The sequence below is a fragment of the Enoplosus armatus genome, chromosome 5, assembly GCF_043641665.1.
Source record: "Enoplosus armatus isolate fEnoArm2 chromosome 5, fEnoArm2.hap1, whole genome shotgun sequence".
In the NCBI taxonomy this organism is placed as follows: domain Eukaryota; kingdom Metazoa; phylum Chordata; class Actinopteri; order Centrarchiformes; family Enoplosidae; genus Enoplosus; species Enoplosus armatus.
In genome coordinates this window covers 1687082-1704482 of record NC_092184.1, presented here as the reverse complement: position 1 = coordinate 1704482, position 17401 = coordinate 1687082, and the positions used below count along the sequence as shown (strand labels likewise).

The following is a 17401-nucleotide window of genomic DNA, read 5'->3' as shown; positions in this document are numbered from 1 at the left end:
TCCCCTCAAACTGCTGCTGAACATGTGTGAAGAAGAGCTTCTCCTCAACCGCCGGCCGTCTGAAATGAAAGATTTGGAGGAAAAAAAAAAGAAAGAAAAAAAAAAAAAAAAGCAGCACAAAATTCAAGTTTGCCCTTTCCAGTATTCCTCCTCAATGCAAATCACAACGCCACTTGTTCTCCTGCCAGAGCAACAACCATGACGAAAAAGGAGGAAATAAAAAGAGTAAAAAGTGGAGTGCAGCATGAAGCCTGACAGGCTGGGGGAGAGGGGGGCGGAGAGGAGGAGGAGGAGGAGGAAGGCGGGGTGGGTGTTCTCTGGCGGATCAGACGATCTTCTTGATGCTGGGTCTCTTGAAGCTGCCGGCGCTGCGCTGCTTCTGGACCTGACTGGCTGAACCGTGGCGAGTGCGACCCCCGCTGGACAGAGCAGAGCTGGGGGACAGCTGGACGTTCTCCTTATCCACACCTGGAGACGGCAGGGAGGACAGATAAAGCGCTGTTAACTCATCTGTTTAAACAATTTCACGACTTGCACTTTCCCCTAAATCAGTGCCACCCCCCCCCCCCCCCCCCCCCCCGACGCCGACTGGTGGGTCCTGGTCTAAAAGTGGACTGCGGGTTCATTCTGAGTGGGTCGCAAGCATGTGGGTCAACTTCCATCACGTGACTCGCCTGTGGCAGTTCTTTCAAGCTGCTCTTTCAAATGGAGAGGAAGCCAGTTTTTCTGACCAATATGTCTTTCAGTTATTAGAATGTTAACATGCAAATGGAGCTTTTAAAAAGGTTAGACACGTTATTCTATCAACCTTCCCCAAAAGTCTGTCATCTACATGAACACAAGAGACACCCGAGCATCTGATGTGCCATTTATCAAACACCAGGGGGTGCTGTGGGACTTAGCAGCACCCTTTAGATGTTGAGAGTCGATCTCTGCTGGGGCTCACGGAAAACGGAAAGTCACAGTATTAAAAACAAACGTGAGAATTAAATGTATTTCTGCTGTGACTTGAATCTACTAGAATTGCAGATTTTGGTTAGACCGTGACTAAGTTCAAAGGTCACAGGGGTTAACAGGGACAGAGAACATGGAAGTCCGGGAGGAGGAGCTGTGTTGCGGCGTGTGTGTGTGTGTGTGTCTGAGAGACCTGGCGAGTGCTGCGAGGTGGCCAGTGAGGTCATGGAGTTGGACAGGTTGAGGTTGGCAGTGATGCTGAGCTGGCTCTGGCTGGTGGGGGGATACGGGGAGGTGGGCGTCCTCAGCTGCTCCTCCCCTCGCTCCTCGTCTGCCGCTGGCAGGTAGCTGTCAATCAAAGCCTCCAGGAACTTGACGATCAGCTCGGCATAGTCCGGTATCTGTGTTTGCTGCAGGGACCGTGGAGGTGACAGAGAAGATGACAAAGGTCAGACTGATGGGTGCTTATACAGCCCGACGACAGCATTGGCTGGGTTAACACACCTGCATTATTATTTGTTATTACCCCGTGTTCATGTCAACACCTTATCCAGATGATTTTACTTTCACTTCAAGAAAACATAACCTGATGCATTGATGCCATAGGGAAGGATAAGGAATTGGGGTTTCTTTGGTGTTTTGTGTTCTGTATTTTGTTTAAAATCTCGCCAAAATGCCCCATGAAGCCAGGCGTGACTCAGCACTGCAGCTACAAGGTGCACAAATACATGGCGCTTTTAATACTCGCATTGATAACCTTGTAAAGGTTTTTACTTCCTGCTTGACTCAAGTTAAATGAATAAAGAAGAACTCTTAAAGTGTAAGAGCATATTTTAGGCACTTCAAAGTAAAGCTTCATTTAACAAGTACTGTAATAAATAATACAAATGATGCCAATAATGTCGACTAATTACTCTATTCGTCATTTACGGTGTCTCTGGTACCCATGACAACAACGTTCTTCCTTTCTGGATTATAAATACTGATTTCATGAAGGGGTGACCAGTGGGATGAAAAGTCTTTTTGCACTGAAATGTCACATATTTTGTAGCTCTAGTACGCTGTGTTTTAATTCTGTTAAGTTACCTGAAGATATTCAAATACATCATTCACTCATCTATTTATTATGCATGCAGGGTCACAGAAGTTGTGTATTCTGACTTGTTGAGCAGCTACTGGAACCTCGACTTCAAATGATCTCCAGCCTCTCTGCTACTGCTGTCTGTGTGTGTGTGTGTGTGGGAGGGGGGGGGGGGGGCGCAGATGCTTCATATATCACCACACCAATTGGCAGGGTGGTTGCAGAACTGCCATGTAATTGCTTAGTAAGCTGAATATTTCCTGCGTGGCAGCCAAGGGTGCCTGAGAGAAAATGAAAAAAATGACCGGAGGAAAGAATCCTTCATACCTTGGAGAAGGGTCCGGCAAACCTCCAAAGTCCATTAAAGCCAAAGCCTGTGAAATGAAAGGGAGGGGGAGAAAAGGAAGGATGGGAGGGACGAGGAGGGAGGCAGGGTGAAAATGCTTACTTCCACGATATATATGTCACGGTAATAAAATGTCACAGCTTCAGGAAAGTTCCTATTTTAGGCAGCAGGTTGCGTCTCAGCTGTGCCACCAGTGGAGTTAACACGCGTGGCGAGTGTCAAATGTCAGCAGGTATTACTTTGTAAATAGGAGGGCTGGTACTGGGGGGGCGACTCCTCGTGGTACACCACACTCTGGACGATGCCGTGGACAGGATTCAGGAGGTTGGTGTCCTGGCACATGGACAGCACAGTGTTGATCTTGGAGTCCAGCAGGTTGTGGCTGAGGAGGAGACGTATACACACACACACACACACACACACACACACACACACACACACACACGCGCGCGCGCGCAGACAACTAATGTTAAGTCTGTGTAAATGATGCTGTATACATGTGCATGAACACGACACAAAAAAAGAGACTTCTACCTATTTGAACAGCACCTGTAGTTTTAGATTCTGACATTGCAGTTCAGTTTATGGTTCACAGCAAGGTATACAAAGTGGGATCATATTTGCTTCTACAAATTTGCTCTGATACCAGGTGTGAATGCACCCAAGACGTACGGAGGACGCATTGAGATTCGGGGGTGGGTCGCCGCCGCCGCCGCATATGGCCACATTCTTTTCGCAGTGTGTACTGGGCCACGTTGAAGGGCCGCCTGCTCAACTGACGTCCTCTGTGTGAGCGGACGGACGTACTCACTCGCTCGCTAAAGTGCAAAGCAACAACAAGAAGAAGAAGACGCCACAACAACAGGCAAAATAGCTGATGTTTCCCGAACGACAGATAGATAGAGAGACACCAGGTCCCACTCACATCCCAGGTCGGATCTCAGTTACTAAGAACCAAGTGCACCTGGGGACGACCTCTACATCTTCTTAGAGCATATGTGTCAAACTCAAGGCCCGCGGGCCAAATGCGAGAGCTTAAAAGGTCTGAGTGTCTAAAAATAAATAGGTCAAAAGAGTGCTTTGACCAAAAACTACATTTCCCACAATGCCTGTCGACTATGATACCCGTGAAGTGACGGCTCACCGCCACTACACGGCAGTGTTTCCACATCAATGCTAATGAGTGGAATTCAGAAATAAATAATGATCCAAAAATGTCCAGGAAGAGAAAAGTTGACGCAGACGGAAGACTGTTTCAAGAAAGATGGGAAGGCTAATACTTGTTTGTGCTTCAAGGAGAAAGACCGGTATGTCTTTTGTGTTACGAGGCGGTGTCGGTTGTCAAAGAGTACAATCTGCGGCGGCATTTTGACACCAAACACGGAGCCAAGTACGCCAAAGCTAGCCTTCAAGAAAAGCAACAAATTTATTATATTATTTATAAGTTACATCTGGCCCTTTGAGGACAGTCATTACGCTGATGTGGCCCTCGGTGAAAATGAGTTCGACACCCCTGTCTTAGAGTCTAAAAACCCCCTTAAGAATTCCAATTCCGAATATTTCTAGGTGGACAAGAAACGTTTTGGAAAAAGTTTGATAGCCCGTAATACAAGCTAAGAAGCTAAAGTAATGCGATGTGTTGGCTACTTACACAACTGGAAAAACCTTTGGGAAGACAACGCTAGCTTCAGCCAAGTACTCGTACAGAATTCTCTGGTCAAAGTCATCAGTGGTGTATTTGACCTGGGTGGCCTGCAAAATCAGAGCAAGTGTCAGTAACTCGTAGACAAAGAGTAACAGCATTTGATTGCTATCCGTCACTTAAGTAAAAACTGCGTGGAGTGTGTGTGTCCTCACCAGCACAGTAAGCAGCAGAGCCTGGATCTTTGGGTCGGTCAGCACCTCCTCATCCAGCAGAACGTTGGACTCTGATACAGACACCTTGCGTAGGTGAGAGTTTCCAATTCTTTGTGTCTCTGTAATTATGACACGGAGGATTTACGTTAAATATCTCCCCAAACAAACTGCATCGTATCAGACGTAGAAAGAAAGGCCGGGATTGAACTCTCACCTATCTCGTAGTCATTCTCTGCAACACGCCTCATCTTGGGAGGGGTGGTCATACCCGACTCAATCTCTGGCCTCTTTGGTGCTTTAGAGTCCGATATGAGATGATCGAAGCTTTTCCTGGTGCCTGGCAACCAAACAAGCACAACAAATACATTTACAGTCAGGAGGTTTAACATATAGATTTCATTCAGGGCTGCTCCTCCTAAGGACATACCAACATGTACTGTACATAGCAAAGGGTTAAGTCATACCCAGGAGCTTCTTGGTGTTGGCCTGTGAGGGCTGACCCATGTCCAGGCTCATGGACTTGCGTGTTCGTGGGCTGATCTGGCCCACTGTAGGGTAGTGATGGGCAGAAAGGTAGCGCTCCGACACCTGAGGCGACGTCCACGGCTGAGTCTCTCGCAGAGTTCTGAAAGGAAGGTGACAAAGGACAAAGGTCAGGTAAATAGAAGTCAACTTGATGACTCGTTTAAGAGCTAAAAACAGATGAGACAAATTCTCAACACCTTTTATTCTCACTTGTTTAAATGATCCATCAAAGTTAAACACACATTGATCACGGAAAAGTGCATTCTGTTCTTGAAGTGGAGCTTTTCTTTTTTAAAACACGATTATGTTTGTTTTAGTGCAGCAGCCGCCACCATGGCTGGAAGCTGAAGTCAAGGCACAAGTCCTTAGAGATGCAGAACCACTAATGGCTACTAGATAGTAGCTAGGTTCATTCAACAAGAGTCTACAGCCATGCTAGCAGGCAGTACCTTAGAAGATGTTGATGTTTAGTAAGTGCAATGTTTACCATGTTAATCATCTCAAGGGTTATTTGGATGGGATAGAGCAGCTGTGGTAGTGTACATCACCAAAAGGTTTACCCTGGCCAAAAGAGATGATTGAACATCAGGCCACTAATCTAGGTCCTCTTGAATTTTGCTAATTGAGGTAACTTTACAAAGACCATAAAAGGGAAATATGTAATTTTTCAGCGTATAGGGGCAAAAATATAGCGCCTGTAGGCTTTTGCAAAGGGTTCAATTATAAGAAGAGGTAAAGCTGGACACCCGTCTTGTGCCACACTCCAGTCTGAGCATGCAGGCGAGCAGGTATCTGTTCTGACACGCTCTCTACTTTATACTCTACTGCTTTTATACTAACCCTACCCTGACTAAGTGATCAGAGGTCAAGCTTTGTGCCAAAAAGGCGAAAACAAGAAGTCTGCATCTTAAATTGAGTAAGCTGATGAGCGTGCTCATTGGGCTGACTTTCAAATTAGTCTGCCAGTTTTGGTGTGGATGGATCGGACAACTCTACCCTTGGTTTTCCCAGCGGCTCACCTGCAGCTGGGATCAGTGATGTGACTGGAGTAGGTGTCCATGGGTACTGGGTCCATGGAGAGGTCAGAAATCAGGAGCGACTTCCTGTGTTTGAGGCTGCAGCGACTTCGGACCTCCTCGGATACAGTGAGCAGTGCTGTGCAAAGCAACAAGAAGGGAGGATGGTCATCAACGACAGCAAGGCAGACCCAAACCAACCAAACCAGCAAGAACAGGTAACGGTTCCCTCGGCTACAAGCAATAACTGGATGCTGCCTACTGACAAAGTAGGTTTTGGCGAATATAACACTAAGTCGGTGCCTCAACTTACTCACATGCAGTATTTCTTTTATGTCAAATGTGTTCCTACATTCTTCCTTAAGTGAATCTACAAAATAGAAAATCTGTCCTAAGATGGTCAAATGTTTGCATGGCAAGGGACCAAGTGTAGTGCTGAAATGCAAAAATGAGGATGTATAATATGCAAAATGCCTCCGAGCGCATTACTTACCAGCCAGATAGGCCACGCTATGGGTGTTGACCTCAAACTTGTCACATTTCAGATGCTTGCTGATGAGAGCCAACAGCGTGTGCAGGATTCTCACCGTCCTCGCTACTGTGGTGGGCGATGGGTGTCTGTAGCCTAGAGACAAAAAGACAGACAGTCTTCGGCATTAAAATAATCGGAGACAAACTCCACCCAGACAGAACAATGATACCACAATGCAGTGTGCATACTTTGAAATGTTTTGCTAAACCACAGTGACAGCAGATTTATCTGTGTTTTTACTGCTGCTCATTGTGTTTTCTCTATATATGCGATGGATATGAACGTGTGCACCCAATGGTCCAACAAAACCACACCGTATTGAAAATGGAATGACCGTGAATGCTTGTCACCATCGGTGGCTGATTTACCTTTGAGTAGGTGGCCCACCAGCGCAAAGTTGAAGTTGGCACTAAAGTTGAGGCCCACAAAATGATCCATCTGCTTACAGTGCCATTCCAAAGGATGCCTTATCTCCATGAACACTTCTTCTGGACTCTGGAGGAGCACAGGAGGAAAGGAGGGGGATGAGGAAACTCTTGGGTCAAAAAGTATTCACTGTGAGATGCCCCCAACAATCCACTTTTTGCACATAGTAGTGGGTCTCTTCGTGTACTTCATGAGTCAAAATGGGCTGAAAACGTTTCTTTCAAATAAAATGACTTAGTGTTCAAGGTGTTAAAAGGGTTTTTTTCATCTTCTGTTTCCTTTTTTACTAAATATGGACACCTGCAATCATCCATGCAGCTGGAGAAGATGGTTCAGGTGGCCGTTTGGTACCTAACTGCAAATCCACACCTCAAAAGCTTGTCAGAGTTGTATGTATGAAGATTCTCAGACATCCGGGTCACGGCATATCTATCGCAATTCTGTCTCTCTGTATTTACCATGGATGTATTATATTTATGCATTCTAATTACCCGCTAAGAACCTCCTGGAACTATCTGAAGTCTACGACGATGAAGCATTTTGAACTTCCTTGATGCGACTGTCTCTACATGGCTCTGCTGTAGCCATGGCGGAAGCCACTCCGTCACTATGGTGACATCCCCCCCCCATTCAGCATTCAGCTCTGGCAAACTCATCATTGCTGGTTGACGTTAAACGCATCACTACTGGTGCAGGAATGTGGCCACAGACGCCAGACACTAGAAAAAGGACTACTTCTGCTTTCTGTTGTAACAGACAGACAGAAAGTAGAGACCAAATAACACACACAATATATATAATGTTTTGACCACAGATGGTTCAAGTCAAAGTGAGGAAGTCAACATGCCTGTATTTAATAGGCAATTAATGACGGAAATACTTTTGTACTCTCAGTCAAGTGGTTATTTTGATGACGAGTTTTGCTTGAGTACAGTTTTTGACTACTCTACCCACTTCTGAGCCTGAATGAGCTGCCCAAACCCAAATGAGAGTCTGTATTATGAGAACCGTATTGGCATTTAGTTCCCGCAACATAAAACTGTGGGAATGGGCGAGCTCAGTGTGCGTTTGTGTGCGAGTTTTACCTTGTCATTGAAGATCCGCATTGTGTCCAGGGTGTGGAGGTTCTGCTCCAGCAGGGCGGTTCCAGCTGAGTACAGGTTGACTTCATCCAGCTGCAGCACAGCTACTGCCACCCAGAATAGAGCTTTGTGCATGGGAGACTCCTGCAAACACGCACATTGGGTGGGCTACTGAACTGCTGGCCACTCAGCCCAATTTAGAACTAACGCATAACTTTATGAATTACAAAAATAATCCTGAGTTTAGCATGTAACTCCAGCATTTTACTCAGCCTTCCTGAAAATAATAACCCAACGCGAGCTATGACGACAGTTCCCTCTCTCCTCCTCACCAAATAAACATGTGCTCTAAGTTGCAACAGGAAGCCTAATTCAGTCAGCAGGGGTAAGCCAAAACATAGACAGACACAGCAGGCATACAAATAGTTAACATTTTAAAATAGTGCAAACAATGTTCATTAACTTGATGAAGCTGAGAAACGTCAACAAAGCGGGTCCAGACTACTCTTCTACAGGCTGCAGGTAAAAGTGTTCAGCAGTAAATAAAAGAGAGTGGCTGGAGGTGGATCCACGGCGACTGTTTACCTTGCTGAGCAGAGGCTGCAGCTTGGTCAGAGCAATGACCGTGGCCTCTATTAATACTTGGCTGTTGTAATTGTCCGGCCCCTTCAGACAGCTCTCCAGACCCTGTGATGAGGAGGGGAAGAGAGAAAAAGAAACTTGTTTTAATAACCCTTTGTCACTGAAAAGCCTAATACCGACCACAATAGCATGTTTCTGCAGTTTCAGAATACTACTGACGTACATACCATCCAGATTTGACTGATCTCAGTGAAAATGTGTACGGGGGGGCCCCCCTCAAGCCTGCATCAAAGTAATATTTCGGAAAGTAACATTCAATCAAACGCCTCTGTCTGAAGCGATCTCTCAACTCGGCAACTACGAATTCGGTTTTATATCCCAAATTTGAATGTTTTCAGAACGGCGGGGCAAAGAAAATCTTTGACCTCTTGGGACCAAACTTTTTTTTTTTTTTTTAATTAAAAATCCCCTGTGTTATGTCAAAAACTGATCATCCAACAATAACGTCAAATTAAAACTTGGCTTTACTGGCATGACATTTGTGTCACCAAAGCATAGCAAAGAAAGTAGTAAGCAAAGAAAGAAAAAAAACATCTATGGGGATTTTTTTTTTTTTGATACAAACTGACCATCATTAACACATGAAAGATAATCCTTTTACATTATGTCTGGTGTACTCCAGCCTCACAATAAAGGCTGAAATATTGACCTTTAATGAACATGAATACATGTCGCGTTCATGGGTCACGGAACGGTGGAATGAGTGAATGTGCGCTCTCACCCTGTCTATGCTGAGCAGCGGGCTGGCCTTGCTGAGGATTCGGATGATCTGCTTGATCTGGCCGTGGCTCACCCTCTTACTGATGCAGCCAAACACCACCAATGCTCTGGGCTGGAGAGACGGGTTGTACTGGAATGCGAACCTGGAATCCAAACACACACAAAAACACACATGTTCCACGCTGCACGATCTTGTTCTTAACTTCGATGTATTACAATGAGGTGGAAGAGGTTCATTCGTACTTCTGCGCCAGCTCTGTCCACTGGTCTAACCACTTGCAGGCTGGGATGTCCCTCATACAAGCCTGGAGGAGGGACAACACAGAGCAAACAGGCTGAAAGAAACTGACAGATCACGTCAAACCTCTTCAACTGTAGCAAACCGTTTCATATTGATAATAAAGATTAAGAATTGCTTGTTGCGTTTAAGCCTTGTTCTACTTCTTTTATTGTTTTGTTCCACAATCAAATGAAGCATTTAACAAAGTGAAACAACTCTCGCTGGGATGTTTGGGTTTTCCTACACACACATATATATATATATATATATATATATAGCATATAATATAATAAATGCATTGGGGGACAGTAAAAGCATACCTCCATGATCTCCAGTAAGGCCTCGGTGACGGTCTCCAGGGAGGACAGGGCGAACGTCTCCCTCTCGTAGGAGCCCGGTGAGAAGGAGCGGTCTCTGTAGCTGGAGCGGAAGGCGATGACGGCGGCCGACTTGACTTTGCTGATGCCGAACAGCAGGTAGAACTTGGGCAGCGAGAACTCGGTCAGGCTCAGCCTCAGGACCTGCTTCGTCTCCTCTGAAATCATTGAACGCAACACCAGATGTTGAAAATGATTCATTTTGATAGGGCAGAAGTTGCTTTTACCTTTTGTGTGTGCATCCACTGTAGTGCTAATGCGCCACTATGAAAACTCACATTAGTCACCTACACCATTCCCATGCACTGCACGACTGAACAAAAGGCTTATCCATACTATGACAGCAGGCTGCTGGCCTAATCGAACGGCCGAAGGAAGTCCTCACCACTGAAGTTGAGCTGCGAGCAGGTGCAGAGGGAGTGGATAATGTTGATAACTAAGCCGTGGGTAGAGGCCCTGAGGGATAGTGGCCCGGTGGCTACCAGCAGGGTCACCACGTGGAACAGGTAGGGCAGGTGGGCTGCAACATCCAGGGAGTTGTTGAAGGACAGCATGAGCATGTAGCGTGCCAAGATAGCGATGTCGTCCCACATCAGGTGCTGCTCCAGTGTGGGCGTCGGCGACAGGCACGTCTTGTCTATGATCTTACACATCCGCCCGATGACCTGCCACACAGAATAAGAGAAGGCCAACATTGAAACACGTCGTTTTCAAAACGACGATGGGGAAAGAAAACATTTCTCTGCCAGTAGCTGAGCCTTCCCTGAAATCAACGAACTCTTGGCAGCTATCAGGACAAATATCATTACAATACCATCAAGGGGGCAACAAATACGGCCATACTGACGCAACTAAATTCATCCTAAATCTCCCCTTTAGACAGATCAGACCCCACCGAGCAGCAGTGCTCAGGGTCAACCCCCTGGAAAGTTACGTGAGTCAAACGTTGGTTTACAAGCACAGAAACATGGCTGGCTAGCCAACACTGGGACGTGACTGTGTTTGCTCCAGTGTTCGCAGCTTGCTAGCAAGCGAATATTTCAGCCAAATGAAAACACATGCCTCGTGGCTGCTCTGCTTTGGTTATATTACCGGATACGGTGTTACATATGTGCCGCGGCATTAAATGACTTGATCACCTGGGAGCAGCAGAACAAACTGCAAAACACAATACTGTCATCAACCTACAAAGCCGCTTGTTTATTTCCACATCCAGTAGACACAAAGCAACGCGATCATCCATGTGGAGCGGCGTTGGTGTCACCTGGTGAATATATTCACGCTCTCTTAGCTCTGTTTTTGGCCTTTACCAGCTCCTGAGGGAAACATCTGGCTCTTTCGCCGCTAAATGCTCCACTATGTTCACCAGCTGGTTCTCTGGTTCGCTGTGGCTGTCTGCTGTTTGTTGCAGAGCAGGTAGCGTACAGTGGCTTTCTACAGCCTTGTCTCTAAAACCAGCTGCCTGCTGCTGCTGGAAACCAGGTTGATGAGAGCAGAGTTTGCGGGCCCATAAAAGCATAAACAATTGCCTCGCCTATAAGGGGCCAAACACTCTGTAGATCTGAGGGAAACTGCACCCTTCCATGCCTGTGAGTGAAATTCAACCCTTAAAAAGGAGCTTTCAGACTGTGAGTGGAGCAAGCTTTAGCTTCGTGTTGGGGACTTACTGTAGCTTCGCATAAGCTACAAGTCATTTCTCAAACTCCAAAGTTCTACAGCTCATAGAAATACTGAGAACATGCCATAGACTCTAACGCGGCAGTCCCTGTGCATGGATATGGAGCTGATATATATATATATATATATATATATATATATATGGCTACGGATACAACCAGTTAGAAAACAGCATTTATTCAACTCTCTCGGGTGACACAGAGTTCAAGAGCGGCAGACAAGGCTCCATTGTGCTCGGGAGGCTGTCCTGCCATGACATCAGACAGCGACCCTGTGGATAACACCAGCACAAAGGCTCATGTATGGTCCCACAGCCATGTACACTTGTCAATTTGATACTTTTATGTCCGGTACAAAACTTAGGTGAAACCACACAAAATCACGGAGGGGAGCAGCACTTCAACTTCAACACTGACTAGCTTTTCTTAGTCAACAATCTTCACAATGGCCACCATTCAGTGCAGTGCTGTTGTCTGCCATAATAGGAGCCAGGGCCTGGCTTTTCTATTGTGTCTGCCTGTGTATGTTGTGTTTGTTTATCTGAGCAGCAGGCTGAATTTGGATCCAGAGCACATAGATGATGGATAGTGAGTGGATGACTTTGTCTCTTTGGATACTCTAAGTCAGGAGTAATTTACGGCTTTGGATTTATTTCCTCCATTAGTAAGTAAGTCATTATTACATTTAATGCTGATTTCTGACATCAGTATTGGTACAAAAACTAAACAATTAACAAAGGTTGAGTTAATTAATTCATCTGCGCGATAATTCATGACACCATGCCAATGCTGTGACACACCACTTTTCTATTAATGTTATGGAATATAACACTTACTTTAACAATACGGAAAATACGATTCAAACCAAATGTAATATCAAGTCAGTAGAAACATTGGGTTACAAATATGTTGCCTATACTATTCTAAACACTGTGTCAAACTATAGTGGGCTAGGTAGCTGAGAATTGTGGTATTTGTATGCAGGCCTGCAAACTCCAGAGGGACGAAAAAAGCTCAGGAGCTTAAACTAAACCCCTGCAGGGAGGTCTGAAGCAGATTTTCACTATTTGAACTTTTAAATGGAGCCTCCTGGTGCACTTTGAGAGTTGGGAAAATAGAGGCAAAAGATTTTTTTTTGTTGTTTTCAGCTCAAGGTGCTGTGTGTACCTCGCAAAAAGATGAAAAGAAGAGATAGACCGCATAATTCAGTTCCACTGTATTATGTCCAAGTGCAGTTCTGAATCGTGGCCAGAACCAGGATATCATGTGGTTGTTGATGCTGCCTAGGTCTTTTTCTTCCTCATCCACTGCGTTTGAAAAGTGGCTGGCGGTGTTACTCTATCCTTTTTTAGTGCAACACACACTGATCTGTACGGCGGAGCACTGTGTCAGTTAAAGCCTGCAGCACACGCTATGACGAAGTAGTGGAGGTACAGAGGCAATTTGGAATTCCACGCTGTTGAAAAGGTGCTATAAAAGATATAAACTTGCCTAGTAGCTGGGATGTGCTGATCCAGGGAGCTAATGTGATAAAAAAAAGAAGAAAAAAGCGACTTTTCTGGAGCGTTGATGCGCAGCAAGACACAGTTGGTGTGTGGACTTTTCCAGAAGAAACAGGATGAGCAGTTGTTTTGACACGCATCATGTGCTGCTGGCTACAGGGCCTTGTATCACTCGCGTCTTAAAAGAGAATGAAGTTTACCCACATCAACATTCAGCTCATTTGAACAAGGTGGCGTTACTGTGGCACCGTTAAACAGCAGCATTGAAAGTAGACGCAACCGAAAACAAAAAAGGGGCTGACCTCAGTTTGCATTACTTGCAGAGTGGCTAAAAGTATGGCAGGATCCTACATCAAGTACAGGTGTGTGTGATTTGCTCAGATTGAGCGTGGAGGGACACACAGTGGTAACTTTGCTCATAGTCTCCTCTGACAGGGCAGAGGTTACTAATACCATGAAAAGCTCCGAGGCATTATTGCATCAACATGACTTCAACATCTTCAGTGTTCAATAAACACAATCTGCCCATGACAACGTACACGCTGAGAACAAGCAACTCTGCAGACGTTACTCCAGCACGTTTTATCTCAGAGCGGAGAGTCTCACCTTGCTGGAGACCAGTTTGACATTCCCTGAAGCCAGAGCCACTGCAGTATCAGCCATGACCTCTGCTTTGATGGAGCCCAGGCCTCCCGTGGCACTGGTCTTAATAAAGCTGTCCAACACCACATCCAACAGGTCGGTTATCTGAAGACACGGTGAGAAAGTTCAAGAGGTCAAACCCACAGCACATTTTTACTTATCAACCTGTCGGTACGGTAGACTCACCTGACCCAGGCTGCCCCAGATCTTGGCCTGGATAGAGGGGTACATCTGCTTTTCGTTGATCGTCATGGTGATGAGTTTGTCCAAAATGGCAGTGACACGCTGGCGCTTGGCGTCGTCGTTGTGCTTACAGAAGCGCACCAGGTTGAGCAGCCAAGGTGTCATGTACTCCAGGCAGAGATGCTTCAGCTCAATACCTGCAACAGGAAAGACAACACCTTAAACACACCTCCTGGTTTACTTTATAATACAACGTGCAGCCAAGGTCATTGCTGGGTCAGTGGCGAAACAAGCGAGAAATAATTCTTACAACTAGTCCAGCTCAGTGCTGCACCATGCAGCCTTCTGACACACTGGCAACACCGACACCTGCTTCACATAATGTCAAAGGCACTAAATATTTGAAAAAAAACAAAACAGGGATTCGTCACAGCCTTTTCATGCGTTTGTCCTCAATAGTTAGCTGTTTTTAGTCTCCTTAGTGGGAGCACAGGGCTTTAAGGATGACAGCATCAGAGGCTGGGTCCAAACTGCTTTGTTTCAGCTGTGTAGGAGCAGCATGGCCTCTAGGAGCTGCTAGCAGGGCTTTTAGATTCTTAGTGCTACTAGTAAAAATCACATGACGTGCCCGACTAAATATCTTGCATGAACCGTGAGAACACACATCTTAATGCTTTTCAGTGAGTAGCAGACGATAAGAAATGAGCACAATGTGTCTGTTAGATTCAGAGAGAGTAGTGTGTGGCACGACTGTGTGTATATATATGTGAGGGCATGTGTATGTCTGCCAGCAGCTCCGTTAATTGGACTTACTGGACTTGCTGAAGCCTGAGATGCACTCCTCCAGAAACTCCAGAGTCAGATGGGGCTCGTTGGCAGCCAGAGTCTTGCTGATGGAGACTATGAAGAGGGTGTTGTTGGCTGGGATGCAGAGGCCAGACGTCTCCAGCAGCTGGCCCTCTATCTTTAGGTTGAAGGTGCAGGTCAAAGCACACAATAGATTGTAAGCTGCAGACCTGAATGTGGGATGGACAACAAGTCAGAGCTGTTAAGTCTTGGCAAGAGTAGTACAACAACAGTGTTTGATGCCCTAAATGCCCTGCAGGACTGACCTGAGGCTGGGGTCAGAACTGCCCAAGTTCAGCAGAGCAATGTTGAGCAGAGTGCCGGGAACATCTTTTGGTCGGATCTTGGTGTGCTGTGGGATGGAATCAGGCTGCGACAGCTCCCAGCGTGTCCGGATATGGATGATGGACTGGACAATGGCGTCACACTCCTGGTGCATGAATGTGAGCGGTGTGCCCTGATTGGCCATGGTGAGAGTGAACTGACTCTCATCCACCAGGCAAATCTCTTCGATCTCTGAGGCGTAGTAGACGTCATTGAGGAAGACGGGCTGGCCGAGGACGCGGGTCCGCTCAGCTGAGGTCACCTGAACTGCCGTCGAGCCCACCTGATCAGCAAGAAAACACAATGTATATTTAGAATTTCTCTAATGATATATATATATAATCCTTTCAGTAAAAGTATTCAGCACCTTTTAGAACAAACTGCTATGGCTGCATCCTCACCTTTATTGAGACCTTGGTGTCTTTGTGTGCCAGCTTGAGGGCATTGTGGAACACTTTAAGGTCTTCCTCAAGGGTCAGCGTGGCTGCAGGCAGCTTCTGTTGGTCGGGTTCGATGTGCTCTGCCAGCTTAGCCGGAGAGTCGATGAACTGGAGCCGTTTGCTGCCCTTCAGTCCCGTCAGCAGCCGCTCATGGTACTTGGTGTACTCCCTCACCCAGGTGTTGCAGTTGTAGACATAGACAGCTGCTACATTCTCGTAAGCAAAGCCAGGAAAGACCACGAACCACTTGGACAGAAAGTCGGTCTTGAAACGATTGCTGGGTCCTACATGTGTTAAGTCTACAACTATCTCATAGGGCTTAGCGTAGTAGGGTTTGAGGGTGAGGAGGACATGGTAGATGAGCAGGTCCCCATTGATCTGGCCTGTTTTGAACCTAAAGAAAGGTGATAAAAAAAAAAAATCAGATAAGGTTAAATTCAAATTCAGGCCATCTGTAGTAAATGATTGTGTTTGGGGTTAGTTTTGAACACAGGAGCCTACCTAAAGCTGTTCATAGCATAGTATGTGACACTAATGAAAACCGTTTTGGTTTCTGAGAAGCTACATTTCTTTTTTTGTCTCGCTTTTCTTGTAAGAGCTCAAACCAGAGTCCCTGAAATAACCAGACCAGAAAAAGACCCAAAAAGGGGGTCAGGAAGTGAGTTCAGAGCATCTCAAGAGTCCGACTGCAGCAGGTGTCTTAATCCATCCCTCCACCAAGACCTCCAAATAAGACTACTTCAAGTAAGTTTTGTCAATGCAAGATCATGCTGCTTCTTTCTGATCACACTAAAAAGTGAAATATTTTAGGGAATTTGATACCCCAAAAGTCATTAAGTAGCAAACTTAATTGTAAAATCAACTTTCTATCTAACTGCAACGGCACATGTGTTAGTCCTTAAGTAGTTGCTTCATCAGGGCTAAGAGTGACTCTGTATATTTAAATTAATCTTTACACTAAACAGTTTAGTCGCAGGCTATAAGTGATGCAGAAAGTCTACATCTCTGAAATGGTTTTCTTAATTTCAGAGCACAATGGAAGGCACCAGATCTTCTCTCTGGCTGGTTCTCCTGCTCAACCAGCTGCTGTTCTTTCCTACTGATGCAGACCAAAACCTTTTAACCATGCAGCCGCATTCATACGAAACAGAAGATCAAGGTGGCAGCTCGACCCCTGCTGTGGAGACCAGCCTCACTACCATTGACCGCACAAACTCTCTTGATACAGACACCAACGGCACTCGTGCTGACTGCTTGATCGACACTGAGATGGGTCTGATTGCTTTAGGCTCAGCAGGGGGGCTGATTGTCTGCCTGCTGGTCGCCACCGTGGTATTGGCATGCCAGGTCTACCACATTCAGCGGCGGGTTTATGCCCCCCGAACATCCCGGTCGAACATGGACTTGGTGAGTGGGGCAGGCTACTGGGGCACTGACCGGCCAGAGGTTGGGGGACTGGTTGGCCCATGTGATGCCAGTGTCATGCTTGAGGAAGTGAGAGCAGATAGCAAGATGGAGGATGAAAGGCAGGCTGAAATACAGGAGGCAAGAGAGGTGGCTGGAGCAGGACTTGAAGAAGGGGCCACGGCATTGATTTTTGATCCTGAAGAGAAGGCCTGTCAGATGCAGAGCTCCAGCTCCAGGGACTCCTGTCTGGAGATCCCCAGGGATCTAGAGGACATGCCCCTTGTTGTGTGAGAAGGTAACCCCACCTTTGTAAACTCCAGCCCCAGACACTTTACTCACGGCAAACAGCAACCAGTCAGTTCAGCTGATGTGTTATGGTTTAACTTGACGTGTTTCATTCATTGTTCTTTCCAATTTATTTCACCTCATAGAATTGAACTAAAACCTCAGTAAAATGTAAAGCATCGTTTGAAATTTGGAATACCTGAGTTTCCGTGCCCATACCGAAAAGGATAGTTTTTTGACACCTTACATTATAATTGT

General features: G+C 46.0%; 1 protein-coding gene across 4 annotated transcripts in view; it reads right to left on the bottom strand.

Moving 5' to 3' along the window:
• Positions 1-245: 245 nt before the first annotated feature.
• The window catches only part of nf1a (neurofibromin 1a), a 74584-nt gene continuing 57428 nt past the window's right edge, over positions 246-17401 (bottom strand). For 2 of the 4 annotated variants that reach the window (XM_070905673.1, XM_070905674.1), the window contains exons 36-57: positions 15413-15845; positions 14954-15294; positions 14655-14857; positions 13845-14038; positions 13623-13763; positions 10224-10503; positions 9782-9996; positions 9425-9486; positions 9183-9324; positions 8405-8506; positions 7823-7963; positions 6680-6806; positions 6273-6404; positions 5783-5918; positions 4703-4863; positions 4453-4575; positions 4239-4357; positions 4033-4133; positions 2621-2763; positions 2363-2409; positions 1148-1364; positions 246-468 (exon numbers count right to left, since the gene is read on the bottom strand). In XM_070905673.1, the coding sequence (XP_070761774.1) occupies positions 326-468; positions 1148-1364; positions 2363-2409; positions 2621-2763; positions 4033-4133; positions 4239-4357; positions 4453-4575; positions 4703-4863; positions 5783-5918; positions 6273-6404; positions 6680-6806; positions 7823-7963; positions 8405-8506; positions 9183-9324; positions 9425-9486; positions 9782-9996; positions 10224-10503; positions 13623-13763; positions 13845-14038; positions 14655-14857; positions 14954-15294; positions 15413-15845 (3703 nt within the window). In that variant the 3' untranslated portion in view covers positions 246-325. Of the gene's footprint in view, positions 506-1064; positions 1365-2362; positions 2410-2620; positions 2764-4032; positions 4134-4238; positions 4358-4452; positions 4579-4696; positions 4864-5782; positions 5919-6272; positions 6405-6679; positions 6807-7822; positions 7964-8404; positions 8507-9182; positions 9325-9424; positions 9487-9781; positions 9997-10223; positions 10504-13622; positions 13764-13844; positions 14039-14654; positions 14858-14953; positions 15295-15412; positions 15846-17401 lie in introns of all 4 variants that reach the window. The other 2 variants (XM_070905672.1, XM_070905675.1) reach the window with 2 other exon arrangements.